Raw genomic sequence first — 20,835 nt, 5'->3', positions numbered from 1 at the left:
TTTACTGAATAATAAACGAGCATTTATAATTGCTTTTTATAAATAGTTTTACTTTTTAGTTAATATATTTTATTGAAACTTATATTAAAATTGTTCTATTTTGTATTAAATGATGTGGACTGTGCAGATACATCTCTGTAAACATTATGGAACGAGTTCCGTATTGCTAAATGTCCGAGTCTGTTTCGTGAAATATTATCCATATTATGTAATTACGTGTAAAAGATAAATTCATTAATTTTATGAACAATTTCGGAATGAATTTAAAATTGGGATGACATATACATATTATGTTTTATGCTATATATATTATATAATTTCATTGTGTATTGTTATATATCGTGTATATACACGCAATATATATGGAACACTTACCTGCATCAATTTTTCATACTCCTCTTCAATAATGACTCCATTGAAATACCTGTTTCCGGGATGCCCAACGTATTTGGGAGCGGGGAAGTAATAACCTCGACGGCACATACATTTGTAACTCCCTCTTCGAAACCCCAAACCCGAAACAGGAACACACTAAAAAAAAAAAAAAAAAAAAAAAACAATTTAATTTAATATTATAACAATATACAATATTAGTATAACCGCATTAAGTATGGATGCTGTGAATAACAAATGATAACAAATACCAAAATATTTTTTAAACGTAATAACACAATTATATGCATACATTGATATAATAAACTAATAAGTGTTTATACATAATATAAATATTTTGAATAATAACAATAATTCATTAATAAAATAATATTAACCAATAATTATTGACAGCATGTGTTTTAAACTCCACGCAAAAATAAAACAAAAGAAAAAATGTATAGTAATTTCGTAATAATTTTAAAATCAGTTCTATGGTTTAATTTTTATTAAAATTGTATAAAATGAATTTTGAATAACAAAGTGTGCCCGTAAGTATAATGCATACAATATCAAATATATTTTATCATATGGTATTTAAACTTTTTGGTTCGAGTGAAATGTTCAGCAGGAGTTTAATATATCCTGTATATACTTTGACTCGTTGGTCAGCATTAATACATTTTTACTCTGAAAACTCAAAACTCAATACGTTTTTAAGTATTGAAAATTATTCTTGAAATTAAATATATTCAAATGTTGCATGTATTGTTTGAAGTTTAAAATATTTCATAAAAACTTGAAACATTACATTTTTACAACATATCGATGATACTTATGTCTAACATCATATTCGTTACTAATACCATGTTCGGCATACTACTTTATTAGGGTCTTGTTTTCAACTATTTATAGTTGTTGTATTATGCATTTGATAACTGTACGTATACAGCTAAATTAATAAAACAATTATGTAATTAGTAATAAAGTGACCGAGTATAGCAATAAGTCATAGTTAGTAAATATTTGTAGGCTAATAACAATTAAGTATATTAACATAGGAAACTAGGTTAAACTAGGACAATATTATTATGCATATAATAAATAAAAGAAATAAAAGAAGGAGAAAAGGGGTTCTTCAGTGGTGACCGCTCTATACGATCGATGTATAGATCGCCACGGTTTAATAAAGTTCTTATATTATTTTAAATTGTGTGTGATTAGTTTTTATTTGTGTACCGCGAAGGATCAGCTAAGTGATCGACAAAGTGGCACTCAACGTAGGGCTTAAACGGGGTTAAGAAAAAAAAGCAAAGGAAAAAAAAAAGTATAATGGAAAAGAAAGCGAAAACCAATTATTATAGGTATAAATTATTACAAATAGTTTGTTAAAAAAAAATCAAATCAAACTAATTCATTAATTAAATATATTATGTATATAATATTATAACAAGTCATAAGTGTATTACATTTTATTATTATGGAAAATCTAAACAAAAAAAAAAAGTTAAACATTTTATAGTGCATCGCCTCGTGTATAATAACAAAAATTACTATTATTGATTATAAGTTATAATTTGTTTAGCGCATATTCGGTTGGTTTTTGAAGTATACAAATCCGCGCTCTAATTATAACCTATTCTATAGCATATTATGTACGATGTATCTATAGATCAATGTTCTTGTTATTGCTGCAGCTCGGATAACGGCATACGGCAGCAATGTGTTTCCAAATCACACACCGATTATAGATTATAAAAATTACACAAATATAATATCTCCGACTTCAGTCTGTCCAAAGCTACGAGATTACAGCTCGGCTGCGTTCATTATACTCTCATATAACAATTCAACGTTTTCGCTACTCCAGACACGCATGAAGTTGAAGTCTATAAATGCTTAGCAGGAATAAAACATAAGGCAGCAACTACGTCAAAAAAATCCAATTGAGATTTACTGTGAAGAACTTGGATGTTTGGATAATGAAACTCGAGCTAAGATGGAACTCTTTAAAATCAATGATCAAAAAATAATTTAAAAGAGCCCAGATATTTAGATGACTGTATAATCGAAGGTAAGATGAAAATACTATATTAAAATCGTTATAATAGTTGAATAATATTTAATTGATTGCTACCTATACGATTTTTTAATATTTCTAAATATTAATAATATAATATATTATGTAATTACGACAAAACATTTTTATTAATTATTTTTAAATTTAAATTATATGTGACTGGGCACTCACAAATGATTGACTTAGGTTGTTACTAAAAGATAGTATTGAAGACAGAGTTATCGTATTCGCCACTGATGAAGGGTTAAAACATCTCACTGAGGCGGAAACATGGATGTTCGATGGTAACTTTGCAATGGCACCTTCTATTTTTCAACAATTATATGTAATAAGAGCCAAAATTCATGATTTGTATAAAACTACATTATATTGCTTATTAGAAAAAAAACGCAAACTACTTATGAATATATGTTACAATCATTACTTAATGCACGTCATAATCAAAACTTATATTCAGACCCTATTAATATTCATATTGACTTCGAAATGGCAGCTATAAATGCAGTCACATCTATGTTAGGTGAACATGTAAATATAAAAGGTTGTTTTTTTCATTTAACGCAAACTACCTATAGGAAAATACAATCTCTTGATTTAGTAAATTTATACACGGAGAATGAAAATTTTAGTTTATTTTGTAGAAAAATTGATGCTCTAGCTTTTTTACCTGTTGATGATGTTCTAGCTGGAATGGACTATATTACAAGTATGCAAGATGAAGCTAAAGAACTAGTGAACTATTTTGATCAAACTTATATTTCGGGAATAAATAGACCAATTTGAATTTTACGACCAGATAAAAAAACTACATTTCGAAATATTCCCACAATTTTCCCACCTGTTACGTGGAATGTACACGAAACAACTAAACAATTTAGACCGTACTAATAATAAAATCGAAGGATGTAATTATCGATTTTCTAAATTCATTAGCTATAATCATCTCTCTATAAGGACTCTGATTAATAAAATTAGATTAGAGATAGATTCAGATAACACTAAAATAGCACAATTTAATATAGGTAATTTATAACCAAAAAAAAATATATATGAAAATATGCAAGAAAAGTTATTTTTACTGTGTACAAAATACAATAATAATAATCATTATAATTATATTGAATATTTCTTAAACGCCGTAACCTATCACATACGTTTTAAATAAATACATTTGTTAGATTTTATTTTTTTTAAAACCATTTGTAATAATTATTTGTCAATTTTTAAAATAAAATGTAATACACTTATGACTTATTAAAATATTATATACATAAAATATTTAATTAATTAATTAGTTTGCTTTGATTTTTTTTTTTTTTTACAAACTATTTATGATAATTTATACCTATAATAATAATAATTAATTTTCACTTTCTTTTTCATACGCTTTTTTTTCATATGCTTGTTTTTTCACTTGCTTTTTTTCCTTTGCCCTTTATTCACTTGCTTTTTTTTTCCTAAACTCGGCTCAAACGCATGACCCGAGATTAAGAAACGTTATATTTTTATTTTTTTTTTAAGAAAAGGCTTATTGATGCACAACGCCTACCATTGTTGTTGGAACTCTAAGTCCATCAGTAAGTGATAACTGATAGTTTAGATTCACTGATTTAACTGATGTTTAGGTACCTATACCAATATGCATTGCACATCGGAACGATACAAGACATTAATATTTATGTTAATGTTATGATATTTTAAAATAAATTATTAAATAATAAACATGGTAAATTAATAATAAATATAAATTTATATTACATAAAATACACAAAAAAAAACTCGAATTCCACGAAAGTACATTATTGGATAATTGTGCATAAAATTATGTAAAAACTTTTACAGCATTCATTATTGATAGAAACCACTTAATGAATAAATTTTATCAAATAAACAAATACTACTATGTAAAAGGTCTTTTAAAAAATATATTTAAACATTTTAAATTAAAAATTAAAATAGTTATTTATGAAACATAAAATCCATGCAATTTAAAAAAAGTTTTCATTTCTTAATAATTTTGTAAATACACATAAACGTTATAATAGCTATTAAATATTGTAATATTAATAAATTCTTGTAAATTAAAACAAATGAAAAAGAAAAAACTAAATTAAATTTAAACATTTTATAAAAACTTGGGAATTCTTCCATGGATGTATTAACATTTAATTTATTGAAAAATCATTAAAGACAATGAAAAACAGTGCTGAGCGGAGATAGTAAAAAAATTAAATGTTTATAAATTTTGTCAAATTTTGAAATTCAAACACTCATATGAAAAAGAACACGGTTTTCCATCTTTTTTCCTAATCAATGTAAGGAAAATATATGAAAAAACTTGTATAATATTTTAAAACCTATTACTTATAACAATTAAAAGTAATCGTAACTTTTAATTTAAAACGCGTAACGAGATTTCAAGATATTAATGAATTATATATTTGATATATTTTTAAATTGTTGTTAAAAAAAAGTTAAGATGAACTTATATTACATTTTCAAATGTTTTTAATCATATTAAACATAAATTGTATCATAGTAAAATAAAAAAAAAAAAATGTAGAATATTTAAATGTCTATAAATAGGTATGATACATACTTTTAAAATGTTATTTTCTCTAGAAAATGATAATATAAACATTTTCAAGACTATATTAATTTGTTTTTGAATAAAACAAAAATTACCTAAATTCTCCCGTTTTATTTACATTATTTTTTTCCTTATTTTATCTTAAAAAGTAATAGGAAATTTCTAATTTTACAAAAATTTAATTTAGATTTTAATTTTCTACTACAAACTTCCCTCAAAGTAAAGTTATTTTTTTTGTTTATATAAATTGTATTCTGATATAAAACCGTAATATAAAAACAATCATCAAACTAGTACAGTTTCATTGCTTTGCTTATCTGAGAATATTTTAAAATACTTATTAGTTATTGGAACAAATCGAAATCATTATCTGTTTAAACACATACAATTTCTATAGTTCTAACATTCATCGAAAAATCCATTAATTTTGGAAATAACTAAATAAGGTATTCGACCATATTATCACTATAGTTTATAATACATGCAATGTGTACTTTTACAATCCGTTATATTTTTATTATAAACTGCTACCCAGTAGAGCTTTTTGTTTTATTTCACATCATAAGATTCAGGCAGCTCTATCTATTGATAACCATAAATCACGTTTCTCTTACAGTAGGTATGCGTACAGAGCATTCATTTCGTTTAAATACGTTCTTTCTTACTCGTAATACATAACATCTAATAGCTGCCGGTAACACGTATATAATAGGTATCGTATTGAACTTAATTGCACTCAATTATGTCACAATCCATCGATATATAGCCTATATTTTATCACGAGTCACTAATAATTCGATAAAATAACACATGCAATCCAGAAGTAATTAAAGGTCTAATGAACTAATTTATTTAATTTATGTTAACGGCGTTGACATTTTCGATAGTAAAGAATGGACAGAGGTCAAATCACCTAATCAACTTAAACAAATTAATTCCAATTCAACTTAGAGAAAATCTCCCTTAACTAGAAATGTAAAAACAAATATGTTTCCTCCAATTTTGTTACTAGATACTATTACAGAAAGCTATCTCGCAATGATTAAAAAAATAACTTAGAAACTAAAACAAATATTATAAGTAAAAACCACTATCTAATATAATTATAAAAATTATTATCAAATCAAAAATTCTAAAAAATATTGAATTCAATGTCGTTAAAAATTCATTCTAAATGTTGTAAAATTAAATACATCATAGAAATTATTTCAAACTGTTATAAAATTTCTAAAAGAAAAAAGTATATTTCTATACTTAGAAACTAAAAACAAGGAGAAATATTATAATATATTTTTAATTTATACATGAGTCTGACATTTAAGAAAAAATAAATTTATATTAATATTGTAGTATTGTTATAAAAAATATGTTGCAGTAAAATACCGAATTAATAATAAAACTATTGTAGTATAATATTATGATGTAATTGAGTTCTTATAAACATTATTAATTAATACTACCTAGTTTTACTAGAAATTTATTATATTTACTCAATTTAGGTTTTTTTATTACAGCTCATATTTATATGTATTAATTTGAAATAAGTAATATAATGTTCATAATAATCGCATACGATATTGATATTAATGTAAATAAATTCCAAGAAATTTATTGAAATGTTGTTCTTAATATTTTAATCCTTTTAAAATAATAATAAACATTAATTAACTATACTTATATTTAGTTATATATAATCAGTGTCATTGTCATGGCGATATATTGTGTGATACATTATTAGTAGGGTATATTGCATAAGAACATTTTTGGATTAAACATAAATTGCAAGATGAATAATTGAATACTCATTATTCAGTAATATTTTACTCAAGTACTGAATTTTGAGAGTATTGTTATTTTAACTTGATTAGTGGAGTGCATTACAGTTTATTGTCTACAAAAATATATATTTATCGAGTACATAAAAATCGCTAAATTTAAATTATAAAGTGAAAAAAATCGCCATATCGCTACCTAAACCAAATATATTCCTCTGAAGTATATTTTATTATGGTAAAATACTTTAATACTTCTACACCTAACTAAATATTTGGAAATTGTTTTATACGGTTCAGTACTTCTGTTAAGCTAAAAATTTGAATTTATTGACTTTTTTAAGTACTCCCAAGATAGAAGTTATTGTTTGGAATGTTGAGTATCGCTTTCCTAGTGTGTAAATTATTTCCAAATCACTGATGTTTTTATATAGCTTGTTGTTATATACATATATCATAGTATAATTTAAATCATTCTAGAGAGTTATTTTTGTAAGTATACTAATTTATATTAATGTCTAAAAATATTTATATATTAATGCAATTTCCCCTAAAATATTAGATTAAAAAAAAGTTTGTATGCCAAAATAATATCTGCAAGATTTTGTGTAACATTATTACGTTTTGGTCTATGTAAAATTAAATATATATAATTCCTATAATATATTATATTACAATAATTATTATTAAACTGTTATAAAAAGTAGTGGCTTTGCCCCCAGCTCACTTCAGTAACTGACCCTTTGGGGTCAAAACCTTCCAGAGGCTTATTCTAAACCCTTAGGGGCTTCACACTGACAACTAATGGTCACCACTTATGAATCTTTAATTTTTAATAAATGGAATTTAATATATTCAAAAAATTAAATATACAGAAGATAAAATACACAAAACTTTTTTTTAAATAATAGAGGTATATACAGTTGAATGTTAATAGTGTATATCAACTGAATCGAGTTAAATTAATTATTCTGTATAATATTTTAATGTCACGCATTATACATGTTTTGTATATGTTAGTTTTAAAACTCACGCCTTAGCTTTTTATACTATATTAAGCTATAACCAACTAACTAGTCGGTATTTTATTAGAATTACATCTTCAGTTAAATTTAAAATAAATTTAATAGTATTTGTAGTTCATAAAATGTTTATAATTGTATATAAAAATATTTTGTTAAGTAACTTCAATTTATGAAGAGGCAAATAAAAGATGAATTTAAGAAAAATATTATTTGGCATAAGGGTAAATAAAACATATTTAAAAGGTCTGTAACTAATGTCTTTTAACAACTGTCAAAAGAAATTCGAGAAACTTGACAGTTTTTATCACTATTGAATTCAGAACCTTTTTGGATAATAAAAGAAAAACATTGGCAAACAAATTGTCGGTTATCTATCATTTTTCAGCTAATAAGTGCAAACGCAAATGGTTAAATGATGAAGAACGACTATGAAACTGAGCCAATAAATACGTAGAAAAATAAGAAATTGTATACGTCTAAGAGCACACACACAACACACTTACGGCGAATACAACTATAATTTAGTGCTTCCGCTTTTCATTAAATCCGTGTATAGCGCAATACATAGTCATTCCTAACAATAGTAATATTTTAAGTGTACAATATTTAAGCCATAAACGTACTAAAAATTCACATTGATCAATTAAGTTAGTACACTATATTTTAGTAATAAGTTAATTATAACTTATATTTTAAATTAATTGTATATAATAAAATTAATTTTGTGTTTAATAATTAATAATAAAATATTATTTTAATTGAGTACAAATACTATTAATATTATACTCAATGGTATTAACCATAATGATCAATTGTTTTTAGTGGGTTATGTCGTATAAGTCTTATTATTTTCAAAAGCAGCTTAATATAAAGTAAAATAATATATTAATGATAATAATCTGAAAAGTTCGAAGACGATACAAAATAACAGAAGAACTTATAGGAATTATATAGAAGTTATATGATAGTGATTGTGATATGTGTTATTAAGTTTGAAAGGCACAATATAATATGTAGATTGTAAAAATTATTCTATTAAAAATAATTTTAAGTGTAATCTAATTAAAATGGAGCTTTTTAAAATGTCATCAAAAATATTTGATGATTTTCAGTGAGTGTTTACGCTTATAAAAAATTAATTTTGAAGATAAAATGTTTGACTTTTTTCTACCTGACGAGGTTATATATGTATAGTAAATATATTTTGGTGTCTCCTCGTACACTCAAAACAAAAATGGAATTAAATATTTATCACGGGGTGATGGATATTTATTTGTTGTTTATCTTAAAATCAGCGCAAAATTAAAAAATAACTATTTTTATGGTGTTACTTAAAATGTTAAATGATTTATATTAATCAACTATGATACATTTTACTTATTATTAATCAAAACAATTCTACAAATTATTAATATAAAATAAATAGCATTCATGTTTTTATAAGAAATTTCATCATAAACTTAAATTTAAAAAAAACTTGTATTATGGTTTAATTATGGTTTGTATATATTATAGTACATTAAACAAACAATAATAATTTAAAGTGATTATAAAACTTATAATAATTTATTTAATAAATTTGTTGAATAAAATAGTTTTTAAATATAATTTATGAAACAATAAAATAATATCGGTTTTAGAATAATACAATTGATTATGTTTAAATAGTTTATCTACTTTGTGTAATTATATATTTAAATTTAGTGTATTAATCCAATTGATAATTATTGTTACAAAAAAATATTTTATTCAAAGTAAGTGGAACCAATGGAAGGTACATATTAAATTGTGAGATTAATTGAGATTATATTAAATAAAAATAACAGGTACTTTATTAAGAGGACGTTATACCCACATATTATTACGTTGTCTCTGTCTTACTAACGTACATCATAGCAAATTTGCGTTTAGTAGAACAAATTTTTTAATGTTAGCTTTAATATTAGAGTAAATTTACCTATTATAAAATGTAAAGATAAGATTATTATCAAGACATTGTGATGTGTTTTTATTGATAGTATCGTTTTAAAGTGAGTTATAGCCATGGAAAATATTACAACTTTAAAATAATAACATCAATAAAAGCATAGGACATTGTCTCGATAATATTCTTACCTTTAAATTTGATAATAGATAAGTTTACTCTAATATTAAAGCTAACATTACAAAATTTATTCTACTGAACGCAAATTTGCTATGATGTACGTTAGTAAGACAGAATCAACACATGCGGGTATAACATCTTCTTAATTTTTAATGTTATTTTTAGGTCATTGGGAAACAAACAAGAAAAGACATTTTGTAAAAAAAAACGTACATTAGATAATTTTTTAAAATTAAAGATAAAACAAACAAATAAGTACCAACACAAGTTCCAACTTAAGTTAAAATGACAAGTTCAGAAATACTTTTTTAAGTGAAAAATTCAAAAGTTAAATAAAATTATACTCCGATGTAAGTTTAAAAATAAATTAAAAGTTGCTTAGATGTCATATTTTTATACGTATGTAATATTTGATACAATAACAATTTTAAAAGTTTTTTTTTATAATTTATTTTTATATTTTTCCATTTAAATTAAAAATTGTATATTACGTTAATATGATTGTTTGTTTTCAATTTAAACGGCTGTGGTCTAATCGGATAGCGTAGAATCATATTTACAACTTAATAAATAGATGATATATTAAGTAGATAAAAGAAAACAGGTGATATAAAGTTTTACTTAAAATGATAATTGTATAAATAAAAAAATACAAAGTTACTACTTGACAATTAAAAAAAAAAAAAAAAAATATAAAACTATATGAAAATTCTATGTAAGTATATATAATAATTTTTGTGGGATAACGAAATAAAAATAAACACTTACTCATCTATAACTCAAATGGAAATCTATAAAAGGAATTCTAGTGACATTGTGATAACTGATTAGTATAAGTGAAGTCTAATCAATATGGATATTTAATACGGGTTTTTTCTCAATCAAAAACTTATTTAAAATTTGTTTCTATGTATAGGTTATATAACAAGTAAATTCCATGTATAATATAAAATGCATAAAATTTACTGACATATTTTTTCACAATTAATTCATTTTAATGTGACAAGACCTAAATCGCTTGATTTTAGCCATCTGTAATGATAACCGAGATATTTTTAAACGATAAATATATTTTTTATCATTGTAAATTAGTGATAATTTCTGACAATATTAACTTTGTGGAGTTTAATACATCTTTTATAATTTCAGACGTAATATAGTGAAAAGACAAGTATTGAAGATTTCCTATTGACTATAACTACTTTTATAATATAATTAATCCCTTATATTTTGTAATATTGGAGTATGCAGTTTAGTATTTTTTTTCTTATAAACATTTTACTATTTGTCAATATTATGCATCAATTGAATAGTATGTGACTAATTTTATTCATTCTGGTAAGGTTAAAAATTCATATGATTTATAGATGATTTGACACTTTATTTCAAATATTATAGTAAACAGTGTAATTGAAGTGATAACTGAGTAGAAAAATAATTATATGGTTTGTTATTGAAAAAGTTAGTCTGTGTTTATTTTTTTTTATTCATTTCCATTGGAATAGAGTGTTAAAATATTTGTTTTTAGACAAAATGAGACGGTATATAATAAAGGCTGTTTGAGTTTAAGTATTTTGTTTTATGCGAATTATATGCAAGAGAGATAGTTATTTTAATAACTTGCTTATTTAAACGAGGTATAACACATACAGATTCTTTCCTGAAATAACTTTATGAATATTAGTGTAGGCATCACTAAGAAAATAATAATTTTACATTTACTTTGATAATGAAAAAAAGTGCGATAAAAACATATTTTAATTTAGTTTATTTAAATATTGTATATATAAAAGGTATAAGAAAAAGTATTTTGTATAAGCTAATGAAATAGAAATTATAAGTGTCGATTTAAAAATTAATAATTGATTGTGGTTAGATGCTTTTTTTAATATAAGTACTCTAATAAATTGTTAAAAGTGTAATATTTTAAATATTTCAAAAACAATTTAAACATATTGTATTTTGTCAGTTTTAGAGTTATTATGGTCAAATTAGAAATTCCAAGATCTTAGAACATGGTAAATTTATATATATATATATAAAAAAAAGTCTAATCTAATTAATACAAACTTTAAAAATATATATAGATATAATTAATGTATATATATTATTTAATAAAAAAATAATCTAAAACAAATAAGGTAATAAATGTGTGTTACATAATATAAAAACTTACATAAGTAGTTTGTTTTTTACATTTGTCAGATGAAGCGAATATGTTAAAATGATTACTTCCTGGTGGCAAAGGACACTGATCAATGTCAACCCTTCTCAAATCAATATCAATTCCACTGGTACCTCTAAAAATAAATAAATATAAGTATTATATATAAATAATAAAATATAACTATATTTATAATATTATATATAATGTATTGGTCAAACTGCTGTGAATAGTGAATATTCAACAAATTTGAGTTTATTTTAAGAGCTTAAAGGAATTCCTTAAATATGACACATTTATGTAACGAATTTAAAAATGTAATTAAAATGATTTTAAAATAATATGATCTTATCAAATGATTTTTTTTTTTGGAATATACGCATATATAAATAGATAATTACTGGTATTTAATCAATATCTCAAAATATTTTGAATTTTAATTGATGTTTGATTATATTTTTAAATAAAATATAACTATTTTTGTGGGTAGCCTATTGATTTTTAAGATATTTTTTTTATTGTTTTAATTTGAATTTACATTTTTATTGATATTATTAATGGTTTGATATACAAGTACTATAAAATGGCTGTTGAACATTTTAAGGAAACTTTCTGGGCCATTTATTGTTCTATTGATTTATATATATATATATATGAATATATATATTTGTATAATTTTTACTATTCAAAAATATTGCACGAAAATATAATAAATTAATGTACAGAATATTGTGCTGAAAAATAAACCATTAATAAGTAATCGTATTCTAGTCGAAATCACTATACAGTAGAACCTCGATAAACCATCAGTCTCCGGACCAGAGCTTTGACGGATAATTGAAAAGACAGTTAAGTGAGCAACAACATTTTTTTTAAACATACATACATATTATTTATAATTTTTTTTTAGTAATTATGACATTCATATTGATACACACAAAAAGACTAAAAAAACTCGGACGGTCAAGTGAACGAACACACGTTTAATATATAACTAACTGACTTTTCAAAAACAATATGCGATCACTATCGCAATTAACTGTTTTATCTCACCCATAATATATACATATATTCGTACCTATCGCTTATCTAGTAGATAATGCCGGAAAGTTTCGGATTATATTTATTATTATTTATAACCTACTCATACACAAGGAAATAAGATTTTACTGCAACGCGTAAGTATAGTCTGTGCAAGTGACTGTTAATCGGGGGACGGATAATCGAGCTTCTACTGTATATTATAATATAATGTTTTTTATAGCCATAAACATAAAATATGTAAAATATATTAAATCAAACCAAATTATTGTTCAATGACATATATTTGTAAATTAATATTTTCTAAATCAATTAATATTAAATACCATTGTCTAAACTCTAATACAACTGTAGAGAATAAAGTCGTTTCACGAGAAAGTTCAATGCTAAAGTTCAATGCTTTGTCAATAGGTGTACAGCAAGTTACACCCAGAAGATTTATTACTTTTTAGGCATAGAAATTGACATTATGTGAAATATACAATGACTATTTTAAATAAAAGATATACTGGTGGAAATCAATAGGTGACTAAAAAAATTGAAGTTTGTGGCGATTTTGAAGTTGGACATTTTGATTTGAACTCAAAATTTGAACTTAAGACACTAGTAAAAAATATTTATTGAATTGCACTCAACTTTTTATTTGGTCATTTAATATCATGAGGACATGGTCGTGTTGCTCAAATTTGATCCAAATGAACTATTTTCAGGCCCACCCAACAATAAGCTAGACCGTTTTGGAGTTGAATTAGAAGTCTAGCTTTTTTATTCGTATTTTTTTATGTTACGATTTATACGCGTAAACTAGGTACTGTTACAATCTCATATTTGATTCCGTACATAATATATTTACTATGAGCGTAAATATGTATAACGTTCACTAAGTAAATGTTATAAAAATTCTTGTCGTATTAAAAACTTTAATTAATATTTGTGTCAATAACAGTGTACAATTTGGTTAAAATCTAAACGTGGGATAATTAATAAATGCATTAATTTGTCCAGTTTTAAGAGAAGCGACTTCATATATAATGGTAACAGTATCAGAATTATGATTCACGTGAAAGTTTATTACTGTAGTTAAACTTACTATAGATAATGAAAGTAAATTGAGAAAATCCCATAAGACCTTTTTATACTAAGGGAAAAAGTTTATATCAATTTCGCTAATATGGATTCCAAAATTATTTTCTTATGATTAATGTAAGTAGCTAATTTGAAATATGATAAAAATAAATACATTAATTTCATGAGCATGAAGTTGTTAATGCTTTCAAAATTTAAATTATTTAATGGAATAGTAATTTATTGTTATTGAGACTTGTCATCTTATAAAATATATGTTTTAATAATATGCTAGTCATTGGTTTTATTAAAATACAAAGATCTAAAATTTAAGCATAATTAATGGGAGTTCGAAGTTGTTTTTATGATTATTACCGTCATTGTATTCATTAGAATTTGCACAATGAAGGATATTGTTTTAAAGTTTTTGGTTATTGAGTGGAAATGAAAGCCAAACATTTAAAAAAAAAAAAAAAAAAAAAAAAAAAAAAAATAGAGAAGTTGCTCAGCTGTATACGTATAGCAAGTTTTGGATATATTTCTTTATGAGTAGGATTCAATAACTAAATGATTTATCTAATTTGAATTCAATAATAAAATATTGTAAGTTATTAAAAACGATTTTGAGCGGAAACGGTATGTAAGTCTTTATAATACTTAAACATATTTTATAAATTATTTATATTACTTCTTGTAAGACTGTAGCTTAAACTTAAAAAGATAGTGTATATAATATAATTATAATTATTGTTATAATATATCATATTATAATTCATTATGTAATTGCTTAAAATTAATATTGTCTTAACTTGTCCGATGATACTAATTTATGAGTAATATACACATTGTCTGTTTATCTTTAGACTTAGTAAAAAAAAAATAAATAACTACAACTTGATTAATAATTTCCTATAAACAAGGTAGTACTTTCTTGCATGAACTATGCACTAGTTTTATTGCGTTTATCAACTTGATAAAGCGGTCAAAAAAATGAATATCTAACATTAAATAACCATTTATATATTATCTTAAAATGACTTAACTCATCTAATGCATCACATAACCCGGTCATAGTAGGTACTTTATAGTACATCTTAGGTAAAAATTGTATATTTTTATTGTATACAGTAAAAGAGAAAAGTTAAAAAAACCAAAGACTAAGCAAATGGGTTATAGGACACAGGAGGCTTACTTTTTTCTGTACACTCTAAATATATTCTATTCCAAAAAATTATAATTAACACTTAACTCTGAACTAGTATATTAGTATATAAAATATACAAATTAATTAACCACAATTGCAAGTATTACTAAAACAAATTATTTAAAAAAAAAAATTAAAACAGTTTTTTAGTCCAAAACATACTTAACGTATAATAAGTTGATTATAAAAGTATGATTAACTCTGAAAAGCATGATATTAATAAAAAAGATAAATTATATATTCATAAATGTATTATATATCTATAATAAACCATAATTATTAGTCTCAAACATGTTCCAAAGTTTTTTTTTATAATTATAAGATTAGGTATAAATCTATTTAACAAAGTCAAAAAATAATCTTTTACATAGGCATAATAAGAGTGTTTTTTCAGATTAATTTAATGATTTTATTCGCTGAAATTATTAAACAATTTGATGTTCTTCGAGTTCTTGATAACCTGAAAAATAAAACTGTTGTGTGTTTTGATGGAGTTGCAGTCCAAATTCTAAAACATACAGTGGATAAAATATGTCCTTTAATATAATATTATATTTTATATTTTTTTATATGTATTACGTAACTTATCATTAAAAGTAGTATATATTATTATTTTCAAGTTAATTTAAATTATTAATAATAGAACTTTTATAAAATACAAGAATAAATCATGCATAAAAAACTACAAGCCCGTTTCTATATTGAGTAACATAATATCTGAGATACTTGAAAAACTGTAATAAGTAATACGTTATACATAATGTATAATTAAAAAAATTAAAATTTGTATCTAAAAATAAATTTGTTTGAAATAAAACTTAGGTGCAGATAATACATTATATTATTATAACCAATGATATATAATTGATTAATATGACACCCTTAATTAGTAGTAAACATGATAATGACAAAAAAGTAATAATACTTTCGATTGCTAATGAAGAACATTGTATTACATTTTCAAACACTTTGATTTATAAACAAAAATGTATTATTAATATTTATCGAAAAAAAAAACTAAAAAAGTAGCACATTATAAATATTTATAAATAGCACAAAAAAATATACAAAATATTTCGAAAATGTGTGTAATTTTTAGATAATTTTATTTTTGGTATTTGATAAAAATGAAAAGTATTATACTATTGATCATTCTTCCCAAAATACATTTTAAATATAATTTACTAAAAGAATTTGCCCTCAATACTCTATGTTGAAGTATTTTGCTGTTATTAAAGGCAATATATATAATTTTAATAACTATTCAATGAATTGATTAAAACAATATGCTGGGCTAAATAAAATATATTTTTTCACAGCAACTGTGGATTTAAAAAATAGGTAATATTATTTTAAAGAGAGCTATTCTAATGTGTTTAAGATAATAAAAAAAATACAAAAACGTAAAAACACTTTAGGTGGTACTGCTTTGATGTGCAATAGATTTCAAATGGGAACTGTAACAAATGTATTAAATTTGAATTCAATGATACGTCATATTGTGCATGGAAAATGATTCAGAGCAAAGAAGGTCAGTCAGCCTATAATGCTCAGTACGCATTTCATGGTATTGTTTTTATATTTCTATTAAAGTTATTATTTTTGTTCACTATTAATGTTACGTTAGGTTGATTTAATTGCTGTCGAAAATACTGCACATTCATTATATTATTATTAATATTTAATTATTATAATAATATTATATTCATTCCGTATTAAAAATATACAATTTTTATAAGCTTTGAGTCAATAACACCTTATTGTTAAACATTGTGAATTAGTTCATGGTTTAAAAAGGTTATATCTTAAAATTAATCTACATATTTTAAAAATTTCATTAACTATAGTTAGTTCATAATATACATAAACGTCCCCAAGATAAATATTTTTTACTTAAATCTGATATTTCGTAAGAAAAAAATAAGTATATTTCTTAAAATGATATTAACACATTAATGATATTAATATTACTATAGAGTATGACGGTAGGTACCTATAAAAAATAATTTTAAACATAAAACGTTAAAAAATATATCATTATTTGATTTACAGGTAATAGCATAGTATAGTGTTTATAATCAATGGTATTATGTTTAACCATCTAACAATAAAAGAATACAATTTAAATCAATTTTAACTATACATATTATTGTACTGAGAATACATTGGTTAGCTGAAAATGAACATCAGTATTACACAAAATATATAATTAACAACTAATTTTAATTTTTATGTTAAAATATGTTTTTTTTTTTTGTTTTTTAATAGATTATTTTAAATATAAATATACAAGACGACTCTAAATTGAATCTTTATTGCGTATAGAAAATATCCAAATCCAATAATCCAAATCAGGATTACGCTAATAATTTTATGTGCTAAATTATAAAAGTGCCTGTTTAAAGATCATAATTTAGTTTTAATATTTTATGAAACGTTTTAGTAATTGTTATGTGATGATATTTTAAGCACAATATGCATTAATATTCAACTAAATTTTATAAAATCACCTTATTTAAAAGAGAAATTGATAGTCTACGCTAACGAGACTGCTTTACTTTGTATGGGTAATATTCTCGAAACAGAGCTCTTAAAAATATTGATATAATGGTTAGGTGGTTTTATTTTTAAACTTTGAAGATTCAGCTATTAAACTGAGTTTCTCTGTCTGAGTTTTAATTTCTGTTTATACAGGACATTCAAATTCACGAAAATAACTGCCAAGATATAATATATAGGCTTATGTCATTGTATATAAATCGATATTATTAGAAACTTTAAATATCTACGTAAATAATAGAACCTGGTAGAAATGTTTTATGGTATGAGATAGAAAAATAAAATAACATTATGTTTACAAGAAAAAAAAAATTATATAATAAAACATTATATAATTACATGACATTCTACTTTTTAGAGATATTCGAATACTTTACCTCTAATTTAATTAGCACTTGTGAATCTAGAATTATTTATAGTATAATAGATATGAGATGGGGGTCAGATAATACTATTATTTAATCATAAACTTGTTAAAACACATTTATTACAGTCGCAATTTAAAAATAGCATAAACATTCAATCGGAAATAATTATTTAATATTTTTAACATCAAAACTTTTATTTTAAAATAAGTATAATATATATTAAAAAAAATATAATTTATTGAAAATTGGTGTTAATATTAGTACTCAGTAAACAAATATTCCCATAATTGATGAAATAAAAATAAAATAGCTGTTAAAAGTTTTTCGATTTTTTTTTTTTTTTGATCTCATATTTACAACTGAATGACCCATTATTAGCTAACATGCAATTTCCGCTATTTAAAAAAAAGCACATCTCACGCTGGAATATGTGTGAATATGACGCTGCTGCACGTGAATAAATTATTCCTTATCATATGATTATTATTATATTTTTGTTTTTAACTATGTTATATTTTTATATTTTTTAATTTTATACATTATTACATATTATACATTAATTGAAATTCAGATATCTCTGGACTTCATCGCAGGTTAATAAAATTAATTAATTAATTTTCTTTGTTTATTAAAACATATTTTTTATTTTATTTTAAACTGATCAATAAATATTTTAAATCGTTTTTTAAATTCATATTAAAAATAATTTGTCTGTGTAATTGTGGTTATTATTTCTATATTTATTATATTTACTTAAGAAGAGGTGCTTTTATTAATCTATTAGTAGTAATAGTATGTGCGTGAATGTGGTTTTAAAGAAATTTAATATTTATAATTATAATATTATAATAAAACTAATCATCTATGTTAGATTTAATATGTATAGGTTAACTTTTTAAAGAAATCATACTGCTAAAAATATAGAATACATATATATATATTTACTTGGACAAATAATAAAAAATACATTTAAGGAAATATTATCTTTACACACTTATATTCTAATGAAAATAGAATTAAAATTATGCGATAAATGGTTTAGTGCATAATATTATTGACATTATCTTAATTAAAGATTTGTTTGAATGTTCTCAATTTTCACATAAAAAATATAGTAGTTTTTAAATCATAAAAACTTAAATAAATGCGAATAAAATGATACAACTTTAATGAGTCAATTATATTTTTTATTGCTTTTCTCTACTGAGATTTACAATCGATGATAACGTATCTATTATGCCTACTAACCACATACTACAGTATTATAGAGCTTTATAATGGTTTAAAAATGATTTTAAGAAAACATTTTTGATCATTAAACACAATTTCTTTATTCTTTCAAGTATTATTTTCTGACATATAAATAACATTATATCACAATAATAACAATTATTAAGAATATAAAAAAAAAAAAAAAGTTGGAAACATTATATTTATTGTTTAATTATATAATTTCTCTACTATTATAAAAATATTTCTTTTCATTTTATTACTTATTAATAATAATAATATATTGTCAATCAAATTTAATTTAATTTTAGGTAGGTATGTTTTATTTATAACCAATGAGATATTATATTAAAATCATAGTACGCTTCAAACAATACTCTTTGCATTTTGTTTTCTTTAAATTACATATAAAAATAAATTTTATAAATAATTAAAAATTTTAATTGAATAGTGCACGCTAGAAGTCTAATATCAAATTAGTTCTTAAAAAGTACTGATGTGTTAAAAAAAAAATGTTTTTAATAATTTAGAAAAATATCAATGTGCAAAACGAATAAATTACATTTTATATACTTTCAAACATTTTAACTCAATAAGTATCTGATATATTTTGCACTCTGAAAGATATGAATCATACCAACAAATACGAACAATTACAGACAATATCAATATATATATATATATATATGCTCTTGAATAATATAATCTAAAACTTATGTGATTAATGGTTTAATATGTTATTTTAATAAAAATACATTTTTACTATACAATTTAAGTTTGGTTACTTTATCATGTAATCATTATTTGATTAATAAATTATAACAACTACATTACCCTCGTTAAAAAAAATAAGCTTTTTGATCTGAAATCTTAATACTCTTTTTAGAAGATATTAAAACATGCTAAAAAGCTAAAAAATTATTTAAAATTTAAATTTTATATCATCATATTTTATTATTTATATCGCATAAAAAGTTCTTTAGTGTATAATATTATGTAATTTAAAAATGGACTAAAATATTTTTACATTTATGGAAAATGTTTTTACTTGTCATACACTTTTACATAAAAGGGTTATTATACTTCAGTAAGATAATCACTTATCATATTTTAACTTTAATTATGATTGAACATAATAACTTTTTTAATGTATTTCAGCATTTCTGATAATATTACATTAGATATATAATGTATTATATACTTCTTGTAAGAAAAATAAAGCATATTAGGATTATAAGCTTAATTTTATAAACCACAAATT

General features: G+C 22.7%; 1 protein-coding gene across 1 annotated transcript in view; it reads right to left on the bottom strand.

Moving 5' to 3' along the window:
* Positions 1-20,835, bottom strand: part of LOC113560964 (probable G-protein coupled receptor CG31760) — a 94,754-nt gene that overhangs the window by 27,300 nt on the left and 46,619 nt on the right. The window contains exons 4-5 of the mRNA XM_026967108.1: positions 12,120-12,243; positions 376-531 (exon numbers count right to left, since the gene is read on the bottom strand). Coding sequence (XP_026822909.1) covers positions 376-531; positions 12,120-12,243 — 280 coding nt within the window. The remainder of the gene's footprint in view (positions 1-375; positions 532-12,119; positions 12,244-20,835) is intronic.

This window comes from Rhopalosiphum maidis, chromosome 1 (assembly GCF_003676215.2).
Source record: "Rhopalosiphum maidis isolate BTI-1 chromosome 1, ASM367621v3, whole genome shotgun sequence".
NCBI classification, from domain to species: domain Eukaryota; kingdom Metazoa; phylum Arthropoda; class Insecta; order Hemiptera; family Aphididae; genus Rhopalosiphum; species Rhopalosiphum maidis.
The sequence above is the reverse complement of the archived record's forward strand: the minus strand, read 5'-3'. Positions and strand labels throughout refer to the sequence as shown.